The sequence below is a fragment of the Anser cygnoides genome, chromosome Z (genome assembly GCF_040182565.1).
Source record: "Anser cygnoides isolate HZ-2024a breed goose chromosome Z, Taihu_goose_T2T_genome, whole genome shotgun sequence".
NCBI classification, from domain to species: domain Eukaryota; kingdom Metazoa; phylum Chordata; class Aves; order Anseriformes; family Anatidae; genus Anser; species Anser cygnoides.
In genome coordinates, this window is record NC_089912.1 from 60,751,076 (window position 1) to 60,776,126 (window position 25,051).

General features: G+C 44.3%; 3 protein-coding genes and 1 long non-coding RNA gene across 18 annotated transcripts in view; 1 reads left to right on the plus strand and 3 right to left on the minus strand.

Annotated features, from left to right (window-relative positions):
• Positions 1–6,497, minus strand: part of MBD2 (methyl-CpG binding domain protein 2) — a 32,789-nt gene extending 26,292 nt beyond the window's left edge. Inside the window, exon 1 of the mRNA XM_066988999.1 lies at positions 6,171–6,497. Coding sequence (XP_066845100.1) covers positions 6,171–6,283 — 113 coding nt within the window. The 5' untranslated portion in view covers positions 6,284–6,497. The remainder of the gene's footprint in view (positions 1–6,170) is intronic.
• On the plus strand, positions 5,429–23,348 carry POLI (DNA polymerase iota). Of its 10 annotated transcripts, XR_010827961.1 has the most exons (13): positions 6,605–6,905; positions 7,648–7,773; positions 8,460–8,624; positions 9,368–9,520; positions 10,142–10,378; positions 11,302–11,480; positions 11,785–11,876; positions 13,338–13,471; positions 14,562–14,764; positions 15,908–16,710; positions 17,040–17,312; positions 19,342–19,418; positions 21,894–23,348. XR_010827961.1 is itself a non-coding variant. In XM_013195152.3 (11 exons), the coding sequence occupies exons 2-11, from the start codon at positions 7,737–7,739 to the stop codon at positions 17,173–17,175; spliced, it is 2,139 nt and encodes a 712-aa protein (XP_013050606.3). In that variant the 5' UTR covers positions 5,429–5,444; positions 7,648–7,736; the 3' UTR covers positions 17,176–17,445. The 10 variants fall into 10 exon arrangements, 6 of the variants coding, with proteins under 6 accessions (XP_013050606.3, XP_047935727.2, XP_047935729.2 ...); XR_010827962.1 differs by having other exon boundaries at positions 6,606–6,905; positions 17,167–17,312; positions 19,342–23,348; XR_010827963.1 differs by lacking the exon at positions 19,342–19,418 and having other exon boundaries at positions 6,606–6,905; positions 17,167–17,312.
• STARD6 (StAR related lipid transfer domain containing 6) lies at positions 17,314–25,050 on the minus strand. Of its 6 annotated transcripts, none has more exons than XM_048079778.2 (7): positions 24,995–25,050; positions 24,462–24,555; positions 24,260–24,309; positions 21,360–21,486; positions 19,890–20,007; positions 18,383–18,476; positions 17,314–18,004 (listed from the first exon to the last, which is right to left on the minus strand). In XM_048079778.2, exons 2-7 carry the CDS (start codon positions 24,549–24,551, stop codon positions 17,851–17,853), a joined length of 633 nt encoding a protein of 210 aa, XP_047935735.1. In that variant the 5' UTR covers positions 24,552–24,555; positions 24,995–25,050; the 3' UTR covers positions 17,314–17,850. The 6 variants fall into 6 exon arrangements, with proteins under 6 accessions (XP_047935735.1, XP_013050608.2, XP_066845101.1 ...); XM_013195154.3 differs by lacking the exon at positions 24,995–25,050 and adding an exon at positions 24,882–24,994; XM_066989000.1 differs by lacking the exon at positions 24,995–25,050 and adding an exon at positions 24,882–24,994 and having other exon boundaries at positions 17,314–18,225.
• On the minus strand, positions 21,527–24,253 carry LOC136789146 (uncharacterized). Its single transcript, XR_010827968.1, has 2 exons — positions 23,433–24,253; positions 21,527–23,067 (listed from the first exon to the last, which is right to left on the minus strand). It is a non-coding gene; the product is annotated as an uncharacterized lncRNA (long non-coding RNA).
• Position 25,051: the final 1 nt, after the last annotated feature.

Consider the following 25,051-nt stretch of genomic DNA (forward strand, 5'->3'; position numbering starts at 1 on the left):
TCATCGGTTAACGACTAAAAGCACATCTCTAAAGAGGTGATGCGGAACATCTATGAACTACTCCTTCGGTGACGTTATCAGGACTCAGATCGCTCTCTACGAGATTAAATGAAGCACGCTACACCTCACCTACAGCTACGCGCTTGTGCAAATTTACATGCTAGACAAATTGAAGTTCTTAGCGGGCTGACGGCGATTAACTTCAACAATGAGCTTGCAAGGAACTTTATTAGAAAAAGGCACTTTACAGATGTTTCCTGTGAAGCAGCAGAACAAGTTAATTCGCATACAAGGAAGTTACCTTGGATTTTATTGTACAGCAAAGCCTACTTGATGCTACTCTCCCCGGCCACCCCCACAGTTCAAAACGCACAGCAAGTTTACAGGCAAGATAGCAGTGCTGTATATTAAAACAATAACCTTAAACTTGGCAGACAGTTCTGTTTTCAGTCGCTTTCAAAAAAAAAAAGAGTGCTGGCAGACTTCCTCATTTTTTTGAGCTTTTACACGCCAGCCCTCCCCATCCAACAGATTTTAGAGGAAAATTTCAACCGGAGCAAGCTCGATGCTCCAACACCAGATGGTAACGGGGAAAACACGTCGTCTTCTTGGGGTTTAAAAGTCTCGTTTTTTTTGGAGCTACCCCAAGTAGCCATAAACTAAAGGGCTCCTGCTTTTCAGGATCCACTCTGACATCCTGCAGTCCGACCTGGAGGAGCACGGAGCGGCCGGGCACCAAAGAAGAAGAACAAAAACGCCAAAACGCTTTTCAGATTCAGATTAATGATGTTTTAATTTGGCTACCTAACAGAGGTAAAGCAAAGCGCAGCATTTCTCCCAGTCACTCCTTGCGGGATGGGAATGAAGCCCAGGAAAGGAAGGAGACTGGGAGTATATCTGAGCGTTTCACGGTGTAATAGTAAATAAGACCACAGAAATCCCTCAGTAAAATCAGTCGTTTGATCTTACGTTCAAGGGAACCTAATATTGGACAGCTGCTCGTTAGAGCCTCCTAGGTAGCTGACCTCTAAAGGGAACGTGAAAGATTTGTCCCACCAGCGTATAAAAACTGCTCTGCGATCCTTGGAAGATACCTCGCCTCGAGGATTTGAGTGCAAATGCTCAAACACGCACTCCTAGACGTTCAAAGATTGGGTAAAGAAGTCACTATATGAACGGTGAAGTAAAACACATTCTCATGCCTTCAGGGAGTTCAGAACTTGGGATCTAATCTTCCTTGCAAGAAAACACTTTTTTTTTTTAAACACACTCGTCCTTACAGTTTACATTGCCACACGAAATCACCAACAGCAATCGATGGCGACGAGCTTTAAAAGATTATTTTCTAGATGGCTGTTCAATTTTCTATTCCTGAAAACATTTTGGCTTCGTTTTTCAGACTCCCTTCCTACGTTTCCTGAACAACTTGACCGGCTGCTTTGCCGAGGCCTGACTCATCGTGCCCTCGTAAAATGAAGTCAGTTACCACGACGGCTTGGTAATAACCATCGGTATTGTTCCGTCCGGGGACGGATTCACCCCACTGAGAAAATAAACTTGTTTTACATACTAAGACCCGCTTAGGCAGCGCGGTTCGAACAGCTACGCCAAATTTAAGTAGGGGAGATTGTCACCGTAATATTTCACGCTAAAACCTGCAGATGATCAGAGAAAACACGAAGACCGAAGGCTGAGCTAACGTGTTTGCTACCACCATTGGCCTCGTTTTGATTACGAGCAAAGATGCAGAGTTTCCAAAGAGGTCAGAAGAACAAGAAAGCAACTGAGAGCTCTCCTCGATGAAGCCCATCCCATGACGGGGATGCTCTGCAGAGAGAAGACGACACAGGAAAAGCACTGAGAAATCAATAAACTGCTAACGCCAGCAACTTTTTTCTTGCACAGAAGGCAAAGCACGGTCTCAAGATTTAGACCTCACTCTTAGGACTTGTTCTACGTCCTAACTACCTCTGGAAGCAGCAAAATAAACAGTAAACCTACACATAACGTAAGCGTAATTCAGCAGCCAAGAGCATCACTCAGGAAGTTACGTCTTGCTCGCTTTTAAAGATAAAGGTCTGCCCTCAAAAAACCAGCACCGAATTAAACTAATCCCGCTGTCACTGGAAACTCTCCGGCGTTTATCTTCCTGTCAAACCACAAGACAAACTTCAAAGGGATGTCTGTTTGCCCCACGGGTACACCTAGGCTGGAAAAGCTTTTGTAGTTAAGCGTAAGAGCCTGTTAGAACCCACTGAAAGCCGTGTCAAACTACTCAGCTTTTTTAATCTCAACTAGGGAAAAAAAAAAAAAAGAAGGGTAGCTCTTGCTTGCTTTTTTCCCACGAAGAACAAATGCACCAAACCAGAATACTAACGCGCTGTGAAAGAAGTCATTCCGTGCCAAGTTTAAGAACCCTTTTTCGACAGGTAAATGCCCGAGGGGGTTACACACTTTACGGAGACTTCGCCGGCAGAAAGAAGGGGTCGTTAAAGCAGAAGCTGAGACACCCTGTTCAAAATTCCCACTTTGGCAGGACTCAGGAAGCAGCTCTGAGTATTCGACAGGACAGCAGCACCCCCTACCTCACGGTACTCTGAATAAATAATTCAAAAAAAAAATCGTGGTGCCAATTTCAATTCAGCATTAGGACCTGGAGAACGAAGGAGAGGCAGGTACAAAAATGTTATTTGTGGATGGAGTTTCTCGGCTAATTTCGATTGCAAGAAGATAACGACGGTTACGACAAATTGGCAGCGCGGCTCACACAAGCACGGAGGCTTGATTTAAAAAAAAAATCTGATGTGGAGCCTTCAAGGCAATATCCTGTCTGCAGGCAAAGCGAGAACACGCAGATTATCGCGCCGCAGATACGGGCAGGATGTCATAAATGACACGGAGAGGCGAGCTGCTCGGAGAGGGGACTCACTCTTCCTGAGGATGAAGAAGAAAAGCTACCTTCCAGCTCGCCTCTGCTGCTGCTGGGTCACTTTATCACAAAAAAAAGACAGTCAGTAAGGGAACTCCTACCTTCTTCCAGCTAGATGGAAGCCTAACGGGAGCGTTTATTCCGAGAACACCGCGCCGCTTGCATGTGCCCTACATTCAGCACCGCGATTTTTCATGCGGCGTCGCCTAGATCAAATAAGTTTGTAGCGCTAAATATAGAAGCTCCCCATTACGCTCAGCTCCAGCAGAATTCGGTTTTCCTGCCTCGCCCTTAGCGAGGATTGCCCGAGCCATCCTAGGCCTCCGGCGTCACCCCTGCAAGCCTCCTGGGAAGAAACCCACAGAAATTTACCCGGCACACACAGAAATTTGCCCAGCACACACAGAAATCTACCTGGCTGGACTGCCGCGTATAATTAAGCAACTGGACCCTCGATCAAATCACCCTGGCGATGCCACGCTCCAAACGCAACGTATATTTTCACCGCTTCCTGCGACTGCCAAAAAAGTGTAATATTAAACTTCGAGCGGCCGTGCCAAATCCTGGCTGCGCAGGCTTTTAGGGAATATTAGTCCCTCTGAGGCACGCCAGGCAAAGCCCGCTGTATGCCCACCTACGTACTTCAGCATCACAGTGTTTATTAACATTCACTTCTTTTTTTTTTTAAAAGGAGCTGGAGTGACATAGCCCTTTCGAATGTATTTGGCCTGCTCTGCTTTTACTGGATCAAAACAGGTTTTCATTTGTTTTAAACACAGCGATGCCGAAATCTGCCTCATAGCTATAACAGAATGGAAAAAAAAAAAAGAAGATAAATTTCCTATGCCAGTCCTGCCTGCAGCCATAAAAACATTTTTTATTTGTTTCGCTTTGGTTGTGTAGAAGTAGGCCTGTTGCTGAACAGAAGTTATTTCTCCAGACATAAATGACTACTTCTTTTTCCAAACCTGTAATCTGTAGTGAAATCAACAAGCTCTGAGCTCTGAGCTGCCTGGTAAGTTTTTAGTTTCAATTTTGCGGTTGTTTGGCAGAAGATCTGCATCACTGCTAACCATGCTGGAAGGCGTCCTAAAATGCGAAGCATTTATTCCTCCCGCTTTCCCACATTAAAAAGACAGAATTCCGGAGTCAGTGATGAGCAGATTACAGCCCTGCATCTTAAACCGAAGAGTGTTAAAGAGCTCCTTAGCAGGATTTTCAGCAGCGGCAGAATCTGAAGGCTCAGATCGTCACAGAAGGGGCTAACGCTAACCCTAAAAGCCGCGGTTTGATCTCGCACAGTACTTGTGAGCTACTTCCACCACACCCCTCCTTTAATAGCTTTTTTATGATAATCGGCAAGGTCAGTACGACTCAAGGCTGTACGTGAACGAGGGGCAAAAACCATCCGAGCAGAACCGACTGAAAGCGTTTCAGTCTGTCCGAGCGACTGATTCACCTCTTCCTAACGCGTGTCAGCTTAAAGCACCGTAAAGCAGTCCCGAAACAAGCGAGTTTCGAAATGCAAATCAGGTAGATTGCAACATGTATTAGCCTCGCAAGAGCTCTTCTTAATTACTGCCATTATTTAGACCATCACCGTAAATGAAGCTTCGTCCAATCCCTTTTTATTGTGCCTTTTTTTTTTTCCTCTAGCCTTAAGAAGTCATAAAACCATAAACCTCAGGTTTTTAGTCAGCTAACTAGTTCTAAGCAGCTAACATTAGTGCCTTAATGAACTTAATGAGGTTCCATTATCATTCTTTGCGAAGCAAGAACTAAAACCTGGAACTGCCAGGACGTATTTTCCGTATATTTTGGTCAAGAATCTGGGGCGTATAAAACTGACACCCCCGCGTTGTAGCGGGACGGACACATGACTGAAGCCAAGTGTTTTTCCAACAGCCCACTTTGAGCAAATAACTGAAGTTATTTGGGCTTTCTACATTAAATGTACTCTAGCAGAGTCAGCAGCGAGTGCCCAGCCCGAGAAAAGCCTGCCGTTTAACTCTGGAAAGAGCGGCCCTACGCAGCGAGTTCAGGTCAACGGTCTGCAGGAAGCCAGGAGCCATCCAGAAAACGGGATTCCCGCGGCAGGACTCGGGTTCAACCTCTGAGCCAGGCTTCACGAGGCAGCGCCGAAGGAAGGCCAAGCAGACGCAGAGAGGCAGACAGCGAGGCCGGAAGACAAAGGCAGCGAGACGGCAGAATTTGCTTTAAAAAGTTCTCGGCTGGATTTGTTCAAAGGGCTCGAGGAAAAGCACTACTCCTCCTCCGCACGCGGGGACGCCTCTGTCGGACATTTCACGGTGTTTCGCAGCAACACGTGATGGGTCAAGTGATGCCACCCTCGGCACTGGCAGGAGCCGACTTCTCCATCAGCCGGGATGCGCGAGGGAGCAAGGCTGCCTTCTCCCTCCTCCAGCTGGCCGGAGGAAGCCTCGAGTCCATTCACTGCAACAAAAGGAGACTGCTGAGGCTGCTCAGAGGCAGCAGCGTTAGCGAGAGGTTTCAGGTGCGGTTCGTCAGATGCTCACCGAGCTATAAATAGAGGAGCTGCGGCCAGCAGGCCAGCCTGTGCACAGGGCGGTTTCCTCCGCTCTGCAGCGGGCTGGACCTACTCGAGCACGGCCTAAGAGCACGCTTTCAGACCTGATTCTTTTATCGCCGCCTCGAGAAAACAACTATCCGTATAACATTTCTAAAAGCAGGCGGGAGGGGGGAACGAACCGAGGGTGCTGGCGCTTCTCCTGCTTTCCCTACGAGGCGCGCTTGCAGCGGGAAGGCTGGCGGCTCTCGCACGCGTTCAACTTTAATAAAATTACGGCTCCTGCTCCCCACAGGCGGCTGAGGGAGGCTCCCCCCTGCTTCTGCCCCACAGTTTGGGCACCACAGCAGCTCAGGGTCGGGGTGAGGCGAGGGGCTCCTGGCACGCTGACAGCCTGAGGGGCTCGGGCAGGGGCCGGTGCCGGTCCTGAGGGGACACCGGGCCCGGGGGGGTGCCCACAAACCCCGGGAGGTGCCCCAAACCCCGGGGCCGGCTGCTCTGAAGGGAACCCGGCCTCCAGCCGCCGCTCCGGGCCCGGCCAGGGCCCGACCCCCCCCGGTCGGCGGCCTCTGAGGGGCTGCGGGCAGGGACCGAGCCCCCCCCGAGCCCGGTTCCCCGGCAGGTGGCGGGGCCGGGGGGGGGTTGGAGGTGGGGGGTGCTGCAGCCGCGGGGGTGCCCGGTGCCGGCGCCTACCTGAAGTAGTAGACATCGCTCTTGCCGGCGCTGAGGCCCGACTTGCGGATCACCTCCTCCTTCTTCCAGCCGGGGGGCAGCGCGGGGCAGTCCATCCTGCCCTGCCGCTCCATGCACCGCGCCGCGGCCCCGGCCGGGGGGGACGGGGCTCGCCCGGAGCCCAGCGGCTGGAGCCGGGACCGGGACCGGAACCGGGACCGGGAGCGGGTCCGGGGCCGGTGCCGGGAGCGGGGCCGGGACCCCCTGGCGATGGCGGCGGCGGCTGCTGGGCGCCAGGAGCGCGGGCTGCGCGCGCAGCCGGCGGGGCGCTCGCCCGGCGCCCGCTTCCGCGGCCGGGCCCCGCGGGCGGTGGGAGCGGCCCCGCGGGCGGGGCGCGGCCTCGGAGCCCGGCCCGGGGTGAAGGGGGGGGGGGGGGGGGGGGGGGGGCCGGACAGCGCCGCCCTCACGCGGGCAGCGCCGGGAGCGGGCCGGGAGCCGAGCCCAGGGAGCCGCCGCCGCCCTCCCCGCCCCCGCGCGGGCACCGCCGCCTGCTCCGGCTCCGCGGGACGGGGCCGCCGCCGCTGAGCGCCGCCCGGCCGCTTCTAGGGCCTGCGCGGAGCCGCCGGGCCATGGCGCGGCCCCGGGGCGGCGGCGGGGCCGGGCAGGGCGACGAGGAGAAGGAGGAGGAGGAGGAGGAGGAGGAGGAAGAGTGGCGGTGCCCGCAGCCGGGCCGCGAGGCCGCTCCGCCCGCCCCGAGTGAGAGGGGGCCCGGAGCGGGGGCTGAGGGGGGGCGGTGTGAGGTGGCGTGAGGGGCTGGCGCGGTCTGATTGACTAATTGCTCGACTGATTGACCGATGGATTGATTAATTGACTGATGGGTTGGCTGATTGACTGTTCGATTGATTAGTTGGCTGATCGATTGATTAATTGGTTGACGGACCGCCTGAGGGACTGATTAACCCGGCGGCTTTGGGCTTGCTGCCTGTCAGGTGGAGATTTGCCTCCCTCTTTGCCTTCCCCTGGAAAGGCTTCAACGTCCGAGTCCCCCAGGCTTCTCGGAACAGCTCGCTTAGCCTCATCCTTAACCCCAAATTTTGTGGAACTGACAAGGGTTACTCTCCACAAGGGTTTGGAGTCACTGCTACTGTGCTTAGAACTGAGCTAAAGGCAGATGACTTGACAGAAATATACCAAAATAACTTCAATATTCCACTGGGAACAGCTACTGCATCGCTTAAACTATGTACTAATGTAGTCCAGTGAAAAAAGAAATCCAAGTGGCCACCTGAAAACAGGAAGACGCCCAGCAGTAAGCTGAGCTGCTGTGGATGACTTACCCTCCTAACTGACCCCAGAGTTAACACGGTGCTAGAATTAATATAAATCTCATCGATTTTATATTCTCGTCATATGTTTAGTAGCATAAACTGATCTAAAACCTTTCATCGCGTTGAAGGCGGCTAGTAATATTTAATCTGTTTGTTTACTCTCCTTGCAGCAGGCCACGGCAAGTGGGCACCAGCAAGAAACGCGGCGTGCAGAGTAGTTGTGCACGTGGACTTGGACTGCTTCTATGCCCAAGTAGAGATGGTCCGTAATCCTGAGCTAAGAGACAAGCCTCTAGGTAGGAGTTACTTTGCTGCTGATTAATCTGGGGAATGTCTGCGTTCAGGCAGGACAAACCGAGGAGGTAGGGCTGCACGGTGACACGCAGGCAGTCACCCAGCAGCTGTAACCACATCCGCAGTGAGCAAGGTGCGGGCTCGGCTCCGTGCAGCCGGGTGACTACGAGATTAATAAATCCTCGGGAGCGCAAGCGTGGGCACTCGCCAACACGTCCGAACAGTTCTGGGGATTGAGGCTGGTTCATAACGCATGTGGGCACAGAGAGGGCTGAGCTCCACGGGTGAGCCGTTTGACACAGTCATGCTCAAAGCACGCTTTATTCCATCCAGAAGCTGAGCCTGAATGCAAGGCAGTCAGTAATGGCTACGATCGGTGGAGGGTGCACATCTTAAATTAACTCATACATAAAGGTCACTTTCATGGGTAAAATTGCCTGAAAAGGGACAAGGGTAAGAGGAAAACGTGAGGTTTTAACATGTTCTTACCAGCTGCTAATCTAAATCAACAGATCTGTCCTTGCAGTCTAGTGAAGTAAAACTTTTGGGATTGTTTGCTTATTCTATAATGTCGTGTTCTGATCAAAATCTGTGCTTTGTAGTCTTCGCAGTGGCATGAAAGTACTCCGGCCTTCTGTGAAGTACCAAGAAACCGAGACTTTGAAAAACATTTAACCCTTATTTTCAGGTGTGCAGCAGAAATCCCTAGTAGTAACCTCTAACTATGAAGCCAGAAGACTTGGAGTTAAGAAACTGATGTCTGTGAAAGATGCTAAAGAAAAGTGTCCTCAGCTGATACTGGTTAACGGAGAAGATCTAACTCCATACAGGGAAATGTCATACAAGGTTACAGGTACAAAATTAACAATTTTTCGGTACAGGACAAACACATCCGGTTAAATCCTGTGTGCGCATGCACATGTATGCAATATTACCGCTATATGCTGCTCTAAAAGTTCTTGAGCCTCCTACTATGGTGATAATTATGGTCATCAATGTCAATATTTCATAAAATAAGATGCTAAACTTGGTTGCAGTCTGGGTCAGGCATTATATCATACTGATGTTTTATGGGATCTGTATGCTGCATTGGGTTTATAGCCGTGTAGTTCTTGAGGAACATTTTTTCTTACTTAAATACTGATTTCATTAACATATTTCCGAATGTAAAATGATGGAGAACGGAATCCTGAAACCTTCAAGTTGGTAAACTTCTTCAGAATCTCTTAATTATATGGTATGTCTGCGTTGTCACTTATTACTGCTTTTTATTACTAGCAGCTTTAACAGGTGAAATAGTGATAAATGTGAAAGCCAGTCTGACTGAGAAGCAGATTTTCTTTGAAGAAGGTACTGCAGAGGTTAAGAGCTATCATTTTGTAAAGAAATGAGGAAAGAAATTTGAGGAGAAGAAAAGCAGGTGACGGAGACAATTGTGGGATGGAGAAATATTTTTCTTCTTCACCTGCTCTTCATTTATTCAGTAAATACATAGATAAATAAATGTATATTCAGTGCCTTATTGTCCAGAAGAGAATGGGGTCTGTCTTCTTGCAAGCATTCTGTATGTTAAATTTGGGTATCTCTTCCTCCTAGGATTGTTGGAAGAATTTTGTCCTCTAGTGGAAAGGCTCGGGTTTGACGAAAATTTTGTAGATATCACAGAGATTGTCGAGAAAAGGCTAAGCCAGCTACAACAAAGTGGATGTTCCAGAGTGTGTGTGTCTGGCCACGTGTACAACAACCAAGGTGAGTATAACGTTCTGCATGCTGAAAAATACAACGTTTGTGACATTCGGGAAAAGAATCTTTCTGCCTCTAAGTATTGTCCAAAGCTGAGCAGCTGGAAAAGTGTCTTGCTCTGCGCTTTGTATTTGAGAGTTGACATATCACAAGTGTGAATCGGTGTGCCAATTAGACTGTACATAAAATAAATCTCCGCGGCAGAGAAGCACGTACAATCATTATAAAGAACTGATTTTCCTTATATTGTTTTTTTTTTCTTGTTCTTGAAGCTATTCTTAGCGAAGTCAGGGCAGCCCTCTAAATCAAAGATTCTGAAATCTCTCATTTTATTACATTGATACAAGAATCTGCAACGTTAAATACTTTTGCACCTATTAATATATTGTATTTAATGTCTAAAATGCTCCCTTAACATTCTTTATCCTTGACCGCATGCTCTTGGTTTAGACAGTGGCAACGTCTTTTACCGGGACTTTGGGGAGGAGTGTGGTTAAACTTGGATGCTGAAATCATAGTGATAGCACTTGTACAGCTGTAACAGAATGTAAAAAATGCCCAAATCTTATTAGAGAACCAACTAAGGGACCGTTTAGACACTGAACGCAGCTTGCTTGCCTTTTGCAGCTATCGATTTACGTGATACAACGCACGTAAGACTGGTTATTGGATCGCAGATCGCAGAAGAGTTCAGGGAAGCCATGCACGCTCGACTCGGCCTCACAGGCTGCGCAGGAGTGGCCTGTAACAAGTTACTGTCTAAGCTGGTGTCTGGGACCTTCAAACCAAACCAGCAAACAGTTCTGCTGCCTGAAAGCTGTCAAGATCTGATGCGCAACCTTGATCACATCCAAAAAGTGCCTGGTAAGTGTGGTGCTATAGGTGGCGAGCATATTGACAGCCCTTAAAATAATAAGAAAAAGTAATGCAAAGATGATAAATGGAATAATTTTAAATCTATCTCCTCTAAGTGGGCAGGGGGATGTAGAGGTGTATGTTTAGGGTGCTTTTTTTTTTTTTTTTAATAAGCTGTTTTGTTTAGCAGAAGGAACAAAACGACTTTGGTCTTCTTCGTTTTTGATTGTGACATGAATGTGTTGCTGCGCTTTACAAGATACCTTCAAAATACTTAAATCCTAGTTTACCGAAGCTTGAACGTTGACTGACGCTAGGTTTTACATGCAAAAGTTTTTTTGGTTGTGTTTTTTTGTTTGTTTGTTTGCCTTTAATTTTCTGTCTGGGAACCTATTGAGAGTTATTTAAACAGTCTCTTGGAGCCTGGTCGAATATTCTGGGGAAGTCCTCTGCCTAATTATTCTACGCTGCCGCTATGTTGTTGGCCAGCAAGCATTGTTGCAGGCTACAGGCACAGCAGGACCTTTGCTTTGTCCCAGTATGGCTTTTCTAATGACAGATCCTAAAACTGGAATGGAAACTCATGGAATCATAGAATGGTTGGGCTTGGAAGGGACCTTAAAGATCCCCCAGTTCCAGCCCCCCGCCGTGGGCAGGGGCACCTCCCGCTAGACCAGGTTGCTCCAAGCCCCATCCGGCCTGGCCTTGAACACTTCCAGGGACGGGTGTCCAGAGCTTCTCACCAAAAATGTTGCTGAGAAGCCTTCACTGCATTAGCGAAAGTAACTGTCAGCGCTGATTTCTACGTGGGTGGGCAATATTTTTATTGCGTACATACAAACATTCACAGAAAAGTGAAAGCGTGTGAATACGTGTGTATATTTTTTGATTTTCATTTTTTTCTATGTATTTTTAATACACATTTTACTTAGGCATTGGCTACAAAACCGCCAAGCGTCTCGAAACGCTGGGTGTTAGAAGTGTGTGTGATCTCCAGGCGTTTCCATCTGCTGTGTTAGAGAAGGAACTAGGGGCTTCCGCTGCTCAGCGCATCCAAAAACTCAGCTACGGAGAAGATGACTCCCCTGTGACTCCCTCAGGCCCTCCTCAGGTACAAGTATTGTTCTGAGATACTTAGCAGAGAGCAAAAAAAATTGCTTTGAGTTCTGTAAGGCTTAGCTGGGCTAGCTAACTGAAATTACTCCAATTATTTTGCTAACTTTATATAACAATTCCTGCATTTTCGTATGCGTTCCCTAGCATAACGCATAATAAAATATAGTTCTGAAATTCAGTTGAGCTCTGTCACAGTTATCTTGGAGGCAATTCTACAGAACTATGGTGTGGTTTTTTTTTTTTCCTCTTCAGAATTTTGAAATGAATATAAAATTGAAGGGATTATTGTGTTTTTTCAGTCCTTTAGTGATGAAGATTCCTTTAAAAAATGTTCCTCAGAAGTGGAAGTTAAAGAGAAAATTGAAGAACTGCTTCGTAGCCTCTTAGACAGGTGACTGCCCTCCGTAGCTCTTTCTGATGACTGAATTTGTGAGTTGAAGGGACTCGGAGCATGTGTTAGGTTTGTCTCATACTCGACATTTCTTCTCCGAGCAAAATGCATTTTTAGGAACAGCACCCGCCTTTCCAATTTCTCTTTCTTCTTTTTTTTTTTTTTCTTAATCCATGAATCGTCTTTCTGTATTTTCCTCTCTCCCCCTGGTCTTTTGGCTCACCCCTACCTCCCCCCGAGCTGGCTGCCAGCCCTTCCGTTGCCGTCCAGCTTTTCTGACAAAGGTCTCCGCATCGTTCCGCTTGCTGATTGTTCTCTGTTGCTGCGGTCGGGCACTGCAGTTCTTACTGCGTCGTCACTAATGTCTCTCATTTCCTGTGAAGATCCCTGGTTTTTCTTTCGCTTTCTGTAGGTGAGTGTCTGTTGCTACTTTCAGACCCTTGGTTATCACTGTTTATATTTGTCTCCTACTCCACAACTTACTCTTCTGTTGGACTGAAAGAATAGTTTCACTTCTTCCCCTTCCTTTGCCTCAAGAATCCAGGCACTATCCAAACCCAAAATATTTGAAAAGGCAAAACAGCATAGCAGGTGGATTCCACTACTCATTTCTTAACTACTATGACTTTCCTATCCTCCCTTTTTATCCTGTAACTGTTTAAAACCAGTTAATTACAAGGATAAATAGCCTTACAACACTGGATTGTTTCTCTTCTGCTATGCTTTGATTTCTTCTGACTTTTAAAACCCCTTGTGTCCCGCAGTTGCTTTCGATATTTTTTCTTGAGAAATAGTTTTCCTATTCTCCCCATGCCTCTCTAAGCCTTAAAATAATCTGTAAGTCATGAAAGCTTTTTTTCCCCCTACATCTATGCAAGTCTCACAACAGACACAGCAAATTTAGTTACATTAGCATTCTGGACAGGGAATCTTTTCTCTGCATCTTAGATGTTTCTCAGAACAGTCTCTGTCTTTAGAGTTTTTAATTACTGTGTCCTATCTTGTTATCTTTTTATTTATTTATTTATTTATTTTGTAGGGAAAATACCTCCATGGCTTTTGGAGGGGGAAAGAGAAATGAGTACATCATACTTCGTTTCTTCCCTTTCTTCCAAAAGCTAGCTATTTTTTTTTGCCCCTGAATTGGGGAAGTCTTCTTGAAAAGCTAAAAACTAGAAGCTGAGGATTACGTAGTGTGGAACTGCAAAGACTACGCTAAATGTATTTAAATGTATTAAATGCTGAAATGTGGCAGTATTGCAGACTAACCCACTTAATTTTCACATTTTTTTTTTTGAGTCTTTTTTTAAGACTCGCAGAGACAGTACTCACACGGTTTTGGAATTCTAACTTGTGGGTAATTAAGAGAAGCAGGTAGGACCTAAAGTTCCCCACGTAATCAGCGGAGGAAAATAGGGAGTTGGGAGAGCTTATCACTTTGCACACATTCATGTTCCGCAGGGTATCCAAAGATGGAAGACAGCCACACACCGTGCGACTGACTATCCGCCACTTCTCTGCGACCGATAGGTGGTTTAATCGGGAAAGCCGTCAGTGTGCCATTCCACCTCATCTCGTTCAGAAATTCGGAAAAGGTGCGCTTAGAATTTTTGAAAGTGGCAACGCTTAGAATTTTTGAAAATGGTAGCAGCACAAAATTGGTCCTTAACTTCTCTGAGCACTGTATGTTGTCCAAAGATATTAAATGTTAGCTGACTGATGCTACAGTCAGAAGATGCGTATTAGAACAAACCCAGGAGTTAAAAAATGTTTTGAAAAGAGCTAGTCTGGTGCTTTTTGACTGTCAGAGTGGCTAGTGCTAACTGGATTAAGAAGAAAAAACTGAGATACCTGGTCTGTTTTTTCTGCTAAACTCAATTACTTTATTTCATGATGATATTCCCTATATTTAATACTTACAAGCTTTTCCATTACTTGTCGTGGATGTATCGTGGTGAGATATGTTAAAGACGTGTAGAACTTCACTTCAGGGATAATATCTAGGGTACTGCCAAGTTCTAACCCGGCCTGGCTGGATTCGTGGCAGTAAACGTCCTGGGCTGGGGGAGGTCTGCCTCCTGGATTAATAATCTGCTTGGTTTATGGATTTGAATTGTGTTCTTAGATGAATGGCTTATTTATTTATTTATTTTATTTTGTAATAAAATGCCTTTTTGCTCTATCTCAGAAAATTAATAACATGCATTTGACGCTTCATTCCGAACTGAGGAAGAGGAAATAAATCTGAATCGCTGCTGCGTTAGCATGCAGAATTGCTATTCCCTGAATTTATTTATAATTTATTTCCCTGAACTTTTTAATTCAGTTCGTGGCATACCTGACAGGGCAGAACAAACATCTTAATGACTATATTGATGAATAATTTTGGAAGCCTATAGCAGTGTTTAGAGCCTGACACTTCAGGAATTCATCTTTTGAGATGAATAAAGGTTTCCTTAGTGGATTTATGGAGTTATATACTACGAATAGCAGCGTGTATTAAGCTTTTTAGATTGTCATTGATGTCTCTGTTCCTGTACATGCAAAATGGTGAAAGTTCACAATATAAAGTTGGAAGTGCCTCGTACATTGCCTTGTACTTTGCTATTTAAATCAATCTTCAGTCACCTACTTTTGATTATATACATAGCTTTTTTTTTTTCAATTACTGTTTGTTTGTTTCAGAAAGCAGCAACATTATATCTCCATTGATTGCTATACTAATGAAACTCTTTCGAAAGATGGTAAATGTAGACCTACCATTTCATCTTACCCTTCTGAGCGTTTGCTTCTCTAATCTCAAGGATGTTCCTAGCAGCAAGAAAGGATCAATAGGTTTTTATCTAAAGCAGATGCCACCAACATCAAGCTCTGGTAAAAGCGTCCAGGTAAGCTGAAAGATGCTGAAAAATTATCTTTGCAGATAAGAAAGTTCTGAGATATTTCTGTCTTTATTGTTATAGATTTAAACTTTAACTGCTTGGAAGTTTTTGGATCATAAATTGTATTCATCAAATAAAAATGAAGATTTATTTGGAATCTTCAGAGCAGGTGCTACTCGTTTGCTTTCTTTCATTAGATAGCACGAAATTTGTTTTAAGCAATCTGTTTTGAGTGGAACAGCCACGTAGCTTATCAGCCCTCTAGACTTGAAGAGGACAGAATTCGCTAAGGGAGAAATCCAGATGTACATCTTCTGAAAACAATTCCTGATTTTTGCTTTTAGTTTCAGTAAGATGTGCCATTATTTAGCACTTGTGAAACAATAAGCCACTTAGGTATCGTTACACCGAAGCACGTTTTCATGTTTTACATCTGAAAATTGTAGAGTTCATACTCCTGTACGACAGATTCTGGTGGAAATAATCTCAGCTTCATTTAAGATAAAGCCAGGGATAGAACTTGTAACTTTTATCTTAGATTAAAATCTCCTTGAAGTTGCTTATCGTTTACCTTGTTGCTTTTACTAAGATACTTTCACAGTGATTATTTAACTTACTATGCATTCTTAAATCTCCCTGTTCAGACTAGAAATTAAACAAAGATGTGGTTCTGTGTTGGCCTTTAGCACCAGCTTCTGCTCTGCTGAGCTTTTAATGCCCACTTGAAATCGAACGCATCTAGCCCCCAGTCACACGTGCTGGACTGTGCAGACTATGGAAACACTGCGAAGTAATTCCACAAGATGTTTTCCATACATAATAGAAACAGTGACTTCAAAATGACATTGTGCCCTGAATTTACTGTTTCTGTCCTGACATAGCAATTTTGCATATTGATACTCATCTGTTTCTTGACTGCTCAGGAATAAAGCAATAAAATACAGCTTCAGGGTTGCTCCTTTAAATTAAGAAAAGGATTCCTACCTGAATCTACCTGTTTAGATCTGTGTTTGAAAATAAGATTAGAAAAAAGCATTACTGATTATTATTATTACTGTCTATTAAGGAATAATTTGAAGGAGTTGCCGTTAGTAACATAGCGCTCAGTGGTTAGTAGGCTTGTGGTTTTATGTACGTCTTATGTCACAGGAGATGGAAGATGGCTCACAAGGTGAAGGAAGTGCTTCTTGGAACCAGACCTGGAACAGAACTGGCACTACAAAAACGAAGAGACTTTCAGAGGAAAAGAAAAGCAATACAAAAAAAGCAAGAATTCCTGACTTTCCCTGTCATTTGTCTCCTGGTGGTATTGACCAGGAAGTCTTCAGGGAACTTCCAGAGGATATTAAAAAAGAAATTATGTCTGAAAAAGCAGGAGAAGTGATCTCTGCTGAGAATGTCTTGGGTCAGCCACCAGTACGTTTTACAGAGGAGGTACAGAGCGCTTCCCCGAATTCTAAGGGGCTGAACAGCGATGAGCACTCTGCAGGGTACAGTGCACACCTCTCATCAGCTCGTGAATCAGAATCAGCTTGGACACACAGCTCCAGCACCAGGTGCTCTGTCGAGTATCCTCGAAGCGTGCTCACAGGCAGCAGTATGGAAGAAAACCCTGCTGACTCTCACAGCTTCAGGGACTTGTCAGTTGTCGAAGCTGCTGCCAGCCAAACTGTTCCGCGTGTCCCTGCCTTGGATGAAGATGAGCAGGCCTTTGAAATAACTTCCGAGGGTAAAAACGACAGCAAGAAAGTAGGAATTGTCCTTCCTCCTAGTGTCGATCCAAAGACTTTTTATGAACTGCCTACGGATGTGCAAGAAGAACTACTAGCTGAATGGAAGAGTCGGGAACCTGTGTCCAAATCTTGTATAGAGAAACCTCCAGAAAGGCCTAAAACAAATAGAGGAAGAAAGAATGCGGCGTCGAGTTCCTCACAGTCTAACAGTTTGCTAAGGTATTTTAAGCCACAGTGAAACATTTTTCATAATAGTAACGCTGTAGGATTCAGCACTGGAAGGCACTTTAGTTACTGTAAAGATGTGAGTATTAAAAATGTATTTTGACATAAAACCTGCTGCTGACTGCTTAAGTAGTAGTTAGTCTTATTTTTCTTCTCTGTTCATTTATATGATGAATCTCAAATTGTCCTAAGATGTTACTTTATGCTAACTTATTTTAATATTCACTATCAATACCTTAACACGCTGACCAGAGGGAGAAATTTTGAATTTACTTGTCAGTGATTTGTATTATGCACGCTATTAATTTTTTCTAACAACTCAGGAGGAGACCACGCAGTGAAGATGAAAGCTATGTTCACACTCTTCTTTTAATTTGCACCGCTGCTTCTGTGATGATTTGTAAAAGAAATTGCTCTTGTCCTAGCTGCCACCCTTTCCTGCCATTTAAGCTTATGTAGAAGTACTGGAAAATCTACAGGAGTAACGGGAAATGCTACTTCCACATAAACCAGCTCATTCCTGGACTTCAGGCAGCATTCAAAAACTCACGGTGGGTTTTGGAGCTCGGGATTCAGAGGATGACAGACAACTCTGAGTGAGTATAAAGAGCAGCTTTTAATGAGATGCTGTATAATCATATTCATCAGTCTTTCCTTCAAATATTTAATTCCAAAACAGTGATATAGTTGTTAATTACACTTGCACACTTAATAAACATGTTTAAAGTCTCTAGTACACAAGATCTTCGCTTGTTTCAGTCAGGAGTGCGTAATTGAGGTAAGAATTTATCAAAGTGTTCAAAGCTATAGCAAAATATTTGACATTTGGCATTTTAACATTGCTGTAATTTACATCACCAAGTTTTCATGTGACTGCAAACAGAAGTGCAAAAATATTACAAGACATCGCCTGATAACAGTGAAAGCTACATCGTCTACTTCGATGGCACTTCAGGGTAGATTCTTGCACCATTCCCCAAAAGCAGAGAAAACTAGCATTCACTATTTTAACAGAGAAGTTGAGCTTTACACGTTTCCACATAAACCATTAAAATAAACTTCACCTTCCATTTTAAATATGAATCGAAGTAAAAAATGCACATGACTTAAGCACATATTATTTTCCACTTCCGTTTAATTACGGTCTTTAAAGCTTTTCAGTCCAGCCCTTGTTTCAGTGATTAAGTTTATGAGAGTCGTAGGTAACGCTGTCTCCACCACAGAGCAAGGAAGCATTCCTCCTAGTTCTGGCTGAATAAATACGACTAGCTTAGAGTGCTCTGGATTCCTGTGATGAAGGGAGCGAAATCCTTCAGTTAACAGTTGTTACTGCTGCTCTGAAACTTACTGAGCTGTGCGAATGTTTACAAGTTACAGTCAGTCTCTGTTGAAATTACTCCTATAAGAAACGGAGGATACACGAATGGTCCTAGAAGATTAAATTCAGCTATCGAGTCTAACGAGGTTCCCTCAGTTGTTTCAGGAGGTAGCGTGAGTCACGAAACTGATCTGCACAAAAATCTAAAAGTTTGCCCAAAATAAAACCGTCTAAATAATAATAATAATAAATAAATAAATAAATAAATAAAGCTGTTTGGGTTCAGTAGATTTAAGCTTTGTATTTAGAGGACAACTGAGTAACTGAAGATGCCACTTAAATACTTACTCAGGCAAGGGAGAACACACGTACCCACAGGGATTGTTACGGCCTCGGACACAAGAGGGAGTTGGAGGGCAGTTGGAATATTCCACACTGATAGCTACAAGTTGCCACACACACAAAAAAAAAAAAAAAAAAAAGGCAAATTAACCTATTTTTATACGTGTGAATCATAAGACTCAAAAATAACTTCTGGAAACATCAAACAACTCCCACCGCTATGGGATAGCGCAAGATCCCACAATATGCTCACTGATGTGTTTAATCGTTTTATTCTGTAAGCGAGATACCTAAAGGACATCAAATATTTGTGCAAGTAATTCAATATGCATCGAAATCTCCGTGGATGTTTGGGCAAGCGTAACCAGCAGGATTATCCTTGAGACGTGATTACACATACTTAAGTGTTGAATTGTGGTTTAGTTCAGGGCAAAGTAGTCAGTTTGTTAGCAGATGTCTTTAATTAGTTAACGCAGTTGCAAAGAAGACGAGGAAACTGTTGGCTGCGTACATGCACAGTAGTAGTTGGGAGGGGTTGTTTTGTTTAGCTAATAGTAGTAGTTAGGAGGGGTTGTTTTGTTTAACTCTCCATTAGTTTTGCGTAATAAAGTATTGTGACATGGCTTGAAAAATGGTCGTAGGTCACTAAAGATCCAAGATGAATAAGGGCGTTTTCTGCCATGTTCTAAGACCTCCCACAAAAGGAAAAGCTCAGCACAGAAATAAGTGAGATAATTTCCTTGTTTATCGTGTAATATCAATCATTTTACATTTTGTATATGTATACAAAGCTAAACTCAGGATCAACTACAGAACGAATTAGCAAAGTTCAGTCTGAGAATTCTGTATTAGGCAAGTAGTATTTGGTCAGGAAGACCCCCAAGTACAGAAAAGAGTTTAACAAAGACTGAACTTCTATATTGAAATAAATTCTTTCTCGTTACTGCTACTATTTTTTTTTTAAGGCAGGAGGGCAACAGAGACAGTGAAAGGACTAGAGGGCATGTGAGGAGGAGTTGCGAGGAGCAGCTGAGGCCACCAGGTTTGTTCATCCTGGAGGAGAGGTGACCTCCTCACCAGCCACAGCTTCCTTGTGAGCGGGGAGCAGAGAGGGCGGTGCTGAGCTCTCTGGTGACCGCAAGAAAACAGCTTAAAGCTGCATCGGGGAAAGTCCAGGTTGGACTTCCAGATCAGGAAACAGTTCCTCACTGAGAGGGCTGTCAAGTACTCAACGCCTTTAGCTATATAATAAATGGTTTAACTCCTAGCTTGCCCTGGGCAGAGTCAGGAGTTGGACTTGATGATCCTCCTGGGTCTATTCCAGCTCAGGAGATTCTGTGAATAGTTTCAGTATTAAGGAAACACCGTTTTGGAACAAACGAGAGGGAACTGTTACCATCAGTAAGACCATATGCGAGCAGTACGTATACTGTGATTAGACTTAGCAATTCACAGGAGGTTTTCCAAAATGCAGCCAAAATCCGTAAACACGCAGCAGTCCCACGTAACTCACAGTTAGTTGTAAGGATACCGCCAGGGTAGGCTTTGACATGCAGCAGGTCAACAAAATCTCTCGATGAAATCAGGCCCATGCCGTAACTGTGCGTTACGCTGTGGTATATACCCGTGTCCTAAAAGTAAGTACATGTAATTTTTTGTGTGCGTTAATACGTAAAAAGCTAAGCTTTATTCGATTGACAAGCATTACATGAATAATGAGAGGATGGCAAAAATGTATTTCTACTTGTTAGTGTAAGCAGGCAGTTCTAGCTAGTTAACGGTGAACTAACACCACAGCCCCAAAAGGGATCTTCCAGTAAGAAGAGGTGGGGGGATTCGCTACCCGTCCTTGAGGCCTGGATCTGAGCAGGAAAATCACTGCGTGAAAAACTCAAAACATGCACGTTTAGTATCTGTGGAGCTAGCATACCTATTTGCATTAAAATACACGTGCTAGATGGTACAATGCATTTTAAGGTGTAATTTATTTGGTAAGGTAAGCCAGTAATGCAGTTCCAAAGAAAAAAGCGAAGGAGAACGGATGGCTGTATCACTGCATCCCAATCCTGATCAGCTCCGGCAGATACAGGCAGAGGGAAGTGGGGTTAGATAAAAGCTAAAATGTTTTTGTTCAGCTTAGTGAGTACTTTCATGTACTCGAGTCATTCATTCATCGGCCGCGAGAACCCTCCGTGATGCGCAGGGCCATCTCTCTCAAGTTGTTACAGAGGTCCCCTAGTACAGAACTGAGATTTTCCAGAGGAATTTCAAGCTCCTGGTTTCCAGAGTGCTTGGGACAAAGCCCCAGACAACTGGAATTCAGAACACAGAGGAGTTCGCAGCACTAGTACAGCATCATTACGTTCTGCCCTCAACTCGTGTACCCAAATAAGCACAGCACCCAGTCAAATCCAAGAAATGCTTTCTGATAATTTCTGTTACCGCTAGCATAAATTAAGGATTTGATTTGCAGATTCCCTGGTGTGATTTCATTCATACTTCCTACAGCAGCATGTAAGTAACTGTAACCTACCTTTTAAATCCCCCTATTTTACACCCCTTCCCAAATTTCTGTGTGCTACCTGAGAAGCACACTAGCTTGTACAGTGGCCAGAAGAGGTTTTTGAGTTTTAGTTGTTTTTTTGTTGTTTTGTTTCTTTTAAATCTGTGTAAACTATGCTTAGAGAGAAGCGTTCCCTAAATTTTGTTATGATTCTGTCTCACCCTGCTCTTGGTGGAGACTTCTGATGTTTTCCATCCGCTTAATTCTTGGCCTCTTACTTCATAATAAATATTTAAATCTTAAGGGGAGCGATGTACACATCCATTTCACATAAGCAGCAGGTTTAGAAAAAGTTCTGACCAACTCAGAACGGATTTCATATTAAGAGCTTTCTTCATCCCAAAAGAGATCTTTTTAGTCACCACAATTCAGGCAAAAATAGTTAAAATAAAAGCTGTGTATTTTAAACAATTGCATTACCTGGTCAACGCTTTCTAACAGACTGTAAGATTTTAATGCTTTGTCCCATTTGTTTCGATATTCAGGAAGATACATAAAAGGAATAATTTTACTAGGGACTTCCTCAATTATCCCTTCTCCACGGTATCTACATTTCGTAAAACAAACAAAAACAAAACAAAAAAAAACAGGTTTTTAAATTCACATTTATTAGAAAAATAGGTTACACAATAATAAACGTCTAGAAGGTGGGAACACCAGCCTATAATGAGGGTAAAGACAACAAACGTGATTGCGCTTGATTAAAATGCAAGTAGTAAAAAGATTATTATTATTTGTAGCTGATTTTTGAGACCATCACATTCTTAATACCACACATCTCAAATTAATATCACACATCTCAAATGCATCATTTATTGTCAGCTATTAGGTAAGAACATGCTAATTTAAATGTGATTTATCTATTAATTTATATTTTTCTACATAAATACTTTCAAACCGTTTTGATACTGCAAATCTTACTGCTTATGAACCAGTACACTGGTGTTTCTCCAGCTTTTGTTCCTAGTACTCTGGGAAGTTCAAGGGAAAGTTCGGAGCGGGGAAGAGCGGCCTCTTACAAGGAAATAGGAAACTCCTCTAATGCTGGGAAACGCTCCCTAGCACGGGTAGTTCACACACCTGGTTTCTGGGAAACGGTGAATCACTCTGATAATCACTAACAGACAGCAATCGAGCGCAAAGGTTAAGGATGCTGCACAGAGACAAAGGAGCTCAAAGGATACTGCTGGCAAAGAGTTTAAGAAACGCGGTTATCAGATTTGCGGCCCCTGACAACACACGACTGGAAGCGAGAAAGAACGAACGGACATTTCAGCACCACTTACTGCCTCGGTGAAGCGAGTGCACAGCGTGGGTGTGAAGGACTGCTGCGGAAACTTGCCTCTCCGCTAACTACAACAGGTCTGACGGGGATGGAAAACATTTTAATGTCTACTCAAAAACAGGGAATGTAAACCATGGCGGGGCCAGTTGAAATCGTATTTAGTATTTGAATACACCCTTTATTTCCATAGCTGCCAGGAATTGATGTTTACCGGTATCCTAAGCAACTCTCGCCTGCATCCTGTAATATCTTCTCTCCTAAGCTCTGTAGTCGTTAATCAAACAACTACAAAGTTTGATTAGGAGACAAAGGAGACAAAACATCAAGAGAGACCCCATTCACCCTTGCGCAGTCGCCTTAATGCTACCCTGAACTCTGCTGAAAATATTTCACCCATGTGAAAAGCAAGAATCTGCATTTTCGCTACCAGATTCCATGCTGCCTTCTCTTTGCAAGTAAAGCAAACTGTTCCTACTCCCGCCACTTAGAAAAGAAACTGGCATTTGTGATACGCGGTTAATAAATATTGAATGTCAAACTGGAAATGGGAACAGCTCTATTTTTGCTTCTAGAAACAGCTGGTATTCCTTCCTAAAAGGACATGCCAGAGATCAATACAGCTTGTTAACGTGACAAAGATATTTACGAAAATAAACGGAAGAGATCCTGGCTCCCTGCCCGAGTGGCAGAAAGCATACCACGCTGCTTCTCCTGCCTGCCTACATGCCTGATTGGGACTGCAGGATGCCTTTTTCATCCGAAAGATACAAGTCAGGCGCATCCTTCTGAGTTCCAAGCTACCATATTCTCAGTCCTTCACATCCACCTGCACTGGAATAAGATCTGAAACACAAGAATAATGCCACTTCCAAACTATTCAATTTCTTATTAAGATAATAGTACTCTTAAGATACTCTAATGACATATTACTTTCCATTATAATACTATAATGTAATTCTTTTGTAATACTATTAATACAGCATTGCATTCTCTAGTGAATACCTTCTATGCTTCAGAAGGAGTTAAAAAGCCAAGCACAATCTTTGGATTTAGAATGCCATTAATCAGAAACATCTCATCATACTGAGAACTTACAAATTTGAATAAAAATAATTGGATTCATATTGTCCCTACTGCTTCTTTGTCTAAACTGACATTTAATATAATTTAATACCCATTAGGCATTAAAAAAAAAGCTAAGGACACACCGTAAGTGTCCTTTTACTCCCCTTTCGCATGCTTCTCTTCAGTGAGATTTCTTTTCTCCCTGTTTCAATGATCTGTCTCAGCCATCAGTTGAGTGCCACAGCCAGCATAAATGGGAAGGACTGCAGAGCTTGGAGAGGGGTAAGGAAGCAGAAAGGATGAATGTAAAAAAGCACAGTCTACTCCATCAGCGTCAGCAAGTTATATGATCAGGTTACTCCACCTCCCCTAATTCCACCCTCTGGGCCAAATCCAGCTCAACAACAGCACTGAAGTCATAGCTCAAAAGAAGGATGGACAGATGCTGCTGCTGCTTCAGAGACTAAAAGACCCTCTTCTTCCCAGTACAGCAAACTCCTTTTCAAGTGCCAGAAAGAAAAAGGCACAGGTAAAGCAGCGTGAGAGCTTTAGTGTGTTTACATGTGTATCAGTGATTTCACGAGTGTGAAGATGAGAAAAGGGAACTCCTGCTGATAGGTATAACGGCATGAACAGGATATTCCACCAGGAACAGCTTCCAACTTCAGGCTAAAAGGTAGTAATAGGTGTCTACTTATCCTATATTAATTACTGCTATAGAATATTTAATTTCCATAGCACATTTAAAATCGTTTGGGAAATGCATCTCTTCTATTCCAGCGCTACTGCTGACTCAGGGCAACTATAGTGCAAAATCTCTGCAGTTAACAAGACTAAACACATCCCTGAGGGACAGAACACGATCAGTTTTTCCATTTAGATCTTGGGTGTCACTGTTTAGATCTGGGCGTCACTGCTCGAGACAGATGTTGGCGTTCGTTACAATGACAAACAAAATGCAAATACTTACATATTTCCCGCATACTCTTTTGAAGGCTTTGAAGAAACTGTAACATTTTTCTCAAAATGAGAAAAAGAAAATAAAAAGTTAGTAGACTACCTTCCATCAGTTGCTAGTTTTTTAAAGCAAAACAAAGTTTTAAACACTTTCTGCAACAAAATGTGTTTAATAAGGATAACTTCATAAACAGTATTAACTAGTATTCACTTACCGAAACTTTTATCACCCTCCATCCTGAAGTATCCTGGCTGTACGATAAGATTTTTTCTGAAATTTCATCCGTGATTTTCTTATAGTCCATTTATCTGCAAAAACGTAAAAGCAACTTGTTGGCATGCAATAAAAGCATTCCCTGAAGGGCAGTAAGGGCTCGCTTGTCTATTCTTTCCGAAGGCTTTAATAAACCTTGAGCGTTCCTATCAGATGAACTTCTTGGCCATCGTATTCCAATTCAGAAACGAAGCCAGTCGTTTATTAAAACGACATCATACAACCGTTTCCCAGCCCGGACTCCTGATGACCGGGGCTCGGGGTGGGACTTTCGCATCAATTCCAGCGCCCAGCCCGCACCTCGCTGCCACCAAACCCGTTGTCACCACAGGTCGGGTGTCCCCCTCGTCACGGAGCTCACCACACGGGGATCCGGAGCTGCCAGGACGCCTCGCAGCCCGCTCCGCCTCGCCTCCTTCCCTCGCCTCCTTCCCTCCTCACACCCGTCCCCCCCGGGCTCTCCTCACGCCTCACCTCACCCGCCTCACGGCCGCGCTCGGCCCCGCCCCGGGGCATGCCGGGAGCTGTAGT